This window comes from Gymnodraco acuticeps, unplaced genomic scaffold (genome assembly GCF_902827175.1).
Source record: "Gymnodraco acuticeps unplaced genomic scaffold, fGymAcu1.1, whole genome shotgun sequence".
Lineage (NCBI taxonomy): Eukaryota > Metazoa > Chordata > Actinopteri > Perciformes > Bathydraconidae > Gymnodraco > Gymnodraco acuticeps.
Window position 1 is genome coordinate 4,499 of NW_022990249.1, and position 4,634 is coordinate 9,132.

Consider the following 4,634-nt stretch of genomic DNA (forward strand, 5'->3'; position numbering starts at 1 on the left):
CAGACTCCATAGTCGGACTTATTCACAGCACCACCCACCCTCCTGTGGAGGATGTTCTCATGGCCCTGGTAATCTATAAGGGGGTCTATTTTGCGGTGCTTTACAGTCCGCCCATCAGACTCCATAGTCGGACTTATTCACAGCAGCAGCACCCACCCTCCTATGGAGGATGTTCTCATAGCCCTGGTAATCTATAAGGGGGTCTATTTTGCGGTGCTTTACAGTCCGCCCATCAGACTCCATAGTCGGACTTATTCACAGCAGCACCACCCACCCTCCTGTGGAGGATGTTCTCATGGCACTGGTAATCTATAAGGGGGTCTATTTTGCGGTGCTTTACAGTCCGACCATCAGACTCCATAGTCGGACTTATTCACAGCAGCACCACCCACCCTCCTGTGGAGGATGTTCTCATGGCACTGGTAATCTATAAGGGGGTCTATTTTGCGGTGCTTTACAGTCCGCCCATCAGACTCCATAGTCGGACTTATTCACAGCAGCAGCACCACCCACCCTCCTGTGGAGGATGTTCTCATGGCCCTGGTAATACTTAAAGGTGGTGTATTTTGCGGTGCTTTACCGTCCGCACATCGGCATCCATAGTCGGACTTATTCACAGCAGCACCACCTGCCCTGCTGGAGGTTCACACTTTAACTTGTTTTACCCTCGTCTGCCTTACACATCCTCCCACACTTGAGCCATCCTCACTCGGACTAAACTCACCCACCAGAACCACATGCCCCTGGGGACCTTGAAGGAGTTTCACAATTATGTTTTGTGGTAAAATGACTTTATTTAAACACATAAATACAACATAGAACATAGAAACATTAACATACAGGTATTTGCACACGTGAATGTCTAAACTCTGTACATTTTGGTCCACTTCCATTCTCCTCGACTGTTGACTATTCCTTTAATCCCGATTTAATTCCTCGTCTGTGGAAGACGACAATTCTGTGGTGTCATTGTATATAACGGTGCTAAGGGCCTCATCAGAGCTGCTTGTGTCCCCTGAGCAAATGTCTATTTCTGAGGATGATTCTTCAGCTTCAGCTCCTGCTTGAACCGCTGCTTCTGCTCCAGATTTAGCTGCTGCAACCAATGAGTCAGTAAACATGTTGCGTATCTCCGCAGCCTCCTTTATGTCCGGCATGAATGCATAAAACCTGTCAGCAGTATGCGTATTGTGGCACATAAAGTCGGATAGCTTTTTACGGTTCACCGGTTCATGGAACTTCTTGGCCTGAAAAAAAAATTAGTGGATGTAACTTGTGTCATGCGGGATGCAACCAGACAATATGTTATATTCTACTTACATTGTCAGCGAGGGCAGTGCGGAGCTCTGTGAACGTGATGGTACCTTGAAGCCCAACATCTTTCCATGCCATTCTCAAGTCGCGGCTTAAATTTTGTGAGGGTCCTCTCCCCTCTGTGAACAGGAAGAATTGGCTATGCCTACAGGGTAAGGTTTGTTTTATCTCCATCCACCTCTTCATCCAATCGAACTCCTGTTTTGACAGGTGCAATTGCGCTTCCCCAAACGCATTGGCCGTCTTGTGTTCTTTGACGTGAATTAAATAGCCATATTCATTCCCCCGTTTTCCCGCATCTATGAATTCAGCATTAGTGAGGTTGGCGTACACACCCGGGCGATGACCGTAGAGGCAGCTCCAATTGAGAGTGATGTACCCATAAAGCAAGTAACGTGTTGCGTTGGTTGGATTGATTGCCATCTGTTCAAGAAGTTCTGGAATGCGCCTCTTAGCAGCAGTCATGCAGGACAAAAGGTCTGCCTGGCATGGCAGATTGTCTATTTTGTTCCGCTTCACAGCCATTTGGTGTACCACTACCTTTCGCTTCAGGGACCGCAGGCCGGACTTCACCTCTTGCGTGATATAGCGCAAATCTTGTCGATTTATCCGGGTCCACGGACATGGTGCGTCACACATGTAATTCACAAAATGTGCCACATTTTTCAGGTAAAAGGCAGCCGTTGTGACTTTCTTCCCAGAATCCATTAAGCTTTGGGGCCAGGAACGGATCCTTTTCACATCTCTAAGGAACAGCCAATTGCACATGAGTGTACGATCGTGTATCATATACAGGATGAATGTTTTGATACGGCTGACCCTTGAAATTGTATTTTCTCTCTGCTTTGGCGTAGGGTCGATTCCATTGAGATGTTCCCCGTAAGCTTTGATGTACTCCTCCATGAGTCCAGGTAGCTTGATCTTCCGCATTGTATTCCCGCGTCCCTTTCCAGAGGACCCGGGGGAGAAATGGGGAGGGACCGATTGTTCAGCCGTGGTCGTGCTGCAGGAAGCTACAGCCACTGATTCATCTTCAATAAACTCAGTGTGTGTCTCGGCCCTCGGTTGATTTGTATTTAGTTGCTTCTGCAGCTTGTAGCGCAGGGTCCTCACCTCATTCAAAAGAATGTCCCTCTCAGCACTTGTTTCCCGACAGTACTGGTTTTCACAGACCGTATGTGGGGAGAGGGCTGGAGGGTGTCCCAGAACGTCCTCATCTGTATCAAATACATCATCCACAGCGGTTCTCATTTCTATAGCAGGGATACTTTGCCGGAGAGCCTGTAGCTTATCCATTGCTACTTTTTTCTTGATCTTACGAAGGGCCACACGTACCTCCTCCGGGGATAGCTCTCTGTGATCTTTGATTAGATGGCGGTCAAGTCTGGTACCGTGATATTCGCATCCGACAATAATACAGGCATGGCACCTTATATTGATCCTTCCATTTGCAATTGATAGAATGATGCTCCTCTCCTTGGTGTTGTACACACGGTGCGTGTTTTTCAGGTGCTTACTCAGAGCTAGGTAGGGCTTCTTGCACAGCGGACACTTTGGAGGCATATCGTATTTAAATGTGTTCGAACACAGAGTGCATATGGGCTTTTCATTCACATTTTCACAAGACAGTTTTGGGTACGACAACGTGGGGATAACAGTACCTTCCGGGCGCTCCGTCCCGGGGGAAGAAAGCATTGAACCCATCGCACCTGCCCCCGGAGGAGGCAGAGGAATCGGGTACCCGGAGGGCGCACGGTGGACGGTCAGGGCGAGGCCGCCACACCGCGCTGGAGTCAGAGTTCCGAGTGTTCGAGCCGGGTCCCGGTGAAACGCAGGACGGAGCACCCGGCATGAGCCTCCAGCAGACCCCCCCGCGCGGTTCCCTCGTCCCTCGGAAGAGGCGGAGAGGTGGGTGTTTTTCATCTGCTGGCGGGTTGCCGGGGAGAACGCCCTGCTCGGGAGCCAGGCTCAGGGTGAGTGGCAGTGGGTACCCGCGCATTTGCCTTTTACAGCGGGAGCACAAGCTGGTCTCGGGGAGGGAGAAAAGAGAGGACCAAGGCCCTCCCCTCAAACACACCCCTCAATTTTGACAAGACAAACGGCAAGAAGAGTCCAATTTATACTCCCCTTGCATTCCTCCAGAGTCAGACAAAGTTAAAGTTAACTTTTGGAAAGAACTGTAGACAAGCGGTGAAAATGGATAAAATGTATCCGGAAATAGTGCCTCATAAGGCGGGTAGAGTCCCCTGACAACTCACCATACATTCCTCCAGAGTCAGAAAAAGTCAAAGTTAACTTTTTGGAGAACCGTAGAAAAGCGGTGAAATGGATAAAATGTATCCGAAAATAGTGCATCATAAGGCGGGTAGAGTCCCCTGACAACTCACACTACATTCCTCCAGAGTCAGAAAAAGTTCAAGTTAACTTTTGGAAGAACCGCAGAAAAGGGGTGAAAATGGATAAAATGAATCCGAAAATAGTGCATCATAAGGCGGGTAGAGTCCCCTGACAACTCACACTACATTCCTCCAGAGTCAGAAAAAGTTCAAGTTAACTTTTGGAAGAACCGCAGAAAAGGGGTGAAAATGGATAAAATGAATCCGGAAATAGTGTCTCGTTATTCCGTGGTAACTCCCCTTGAATTCCTCCAGAGGAATCAATACTTAAAGTTTGGTAAGAACCATGATGGGGGTCATTCATGCAACAATTGTATCCGATCCAAAGTGCTCACGCATCGGACGCATTCCTCCATGATTTCCCCATCATCAGAAATAGCCCGTTTTTTTCTAAGTGCTCTCAAAAACCGGGTTTCCGATTTCGTGCAGAAGGTAGCTTGGAAAAGTTGAATGAAAATTGTTAACGGAGGAGGGGAGGTCTCAATTCCCCTCTCCGTTGAAAAGTGCAACGGGTCAGTGGAAATGTCTCCGGGGCTTCCGCCCGAAGCGCCAAAGGGTTGCCCCCCTCACCCGTTGGCACTTAGCCGTTTTTCGAGAATTTTTAAAAACGTAGTTTTTGATGAATTTAAGATATAATTGACCGTTTTATTTACTTTTTTTTGCTTTCCACGGGTGGGGGTGCACGGCAGGCCGCATATGAGCTCCCAAATTCGGCCCGGATCCTCCGGGAATTGGGTCAATTTCATCCACATGTGAATCCCCCATCAAATGTACATGAAATGGACACGAGGAAATGTACATGAAATGGACACGAGGAAATGTACATGAAATGGACACGAGGAAATGTACATGAAATGGACAGGAACTTCATTTTATTGGCCGCTCACAGAGCCCCAAAACACGGACTACAGACCTCCAGCATAT

General features: G+C 48.3%; 1 protein-coding gene across 1 annotated transcript; it reads right to left on the reverse strand.

Annotated features, from left to right (window-relative positions):
* Nucleotides 1-761: 761 nt before the first annotated feature.
* On the reverse strand, nt 762-3,576 carry LOC117548991. The gene is made up of 2 exons (XM_034220527.1): nt 1,321-3,576; nt 762-1,247 (listed from the first exon to the last, which is right to left on the reverse strand). Exons 1-2 carry the CDS (start codon nt 3,235-3,237, stop codon nt 918-920), a joined length of 2,247 nt encoding a protein of 748 aa, XP_034076418.1. The 5' UTR covers nt 3,238-3,576; the 3' UTR covers nt 762-917.
* Between the last annotated feature and the right edge of the window lie 1,058 nt (nt 3,577-4,634).

Excerpts from the sequence above, each read along its gene's own strand:
- LOC117548991 (XM_034220527.1), bottom strand. The coding sequence starts at position 3,237 with ATGAAAAACACCCACCTCTCCGCCTCTTCCGAGGGACGAGGGAACCGC. Across the intron at positions 1,248-1,320 it reads GCACTGCCCTCGCTGACAAT|GCCAAGAAGTTCCATGAACC; the intron begins GTAAGTAGAATA and ends TTTTTTTTTCAG.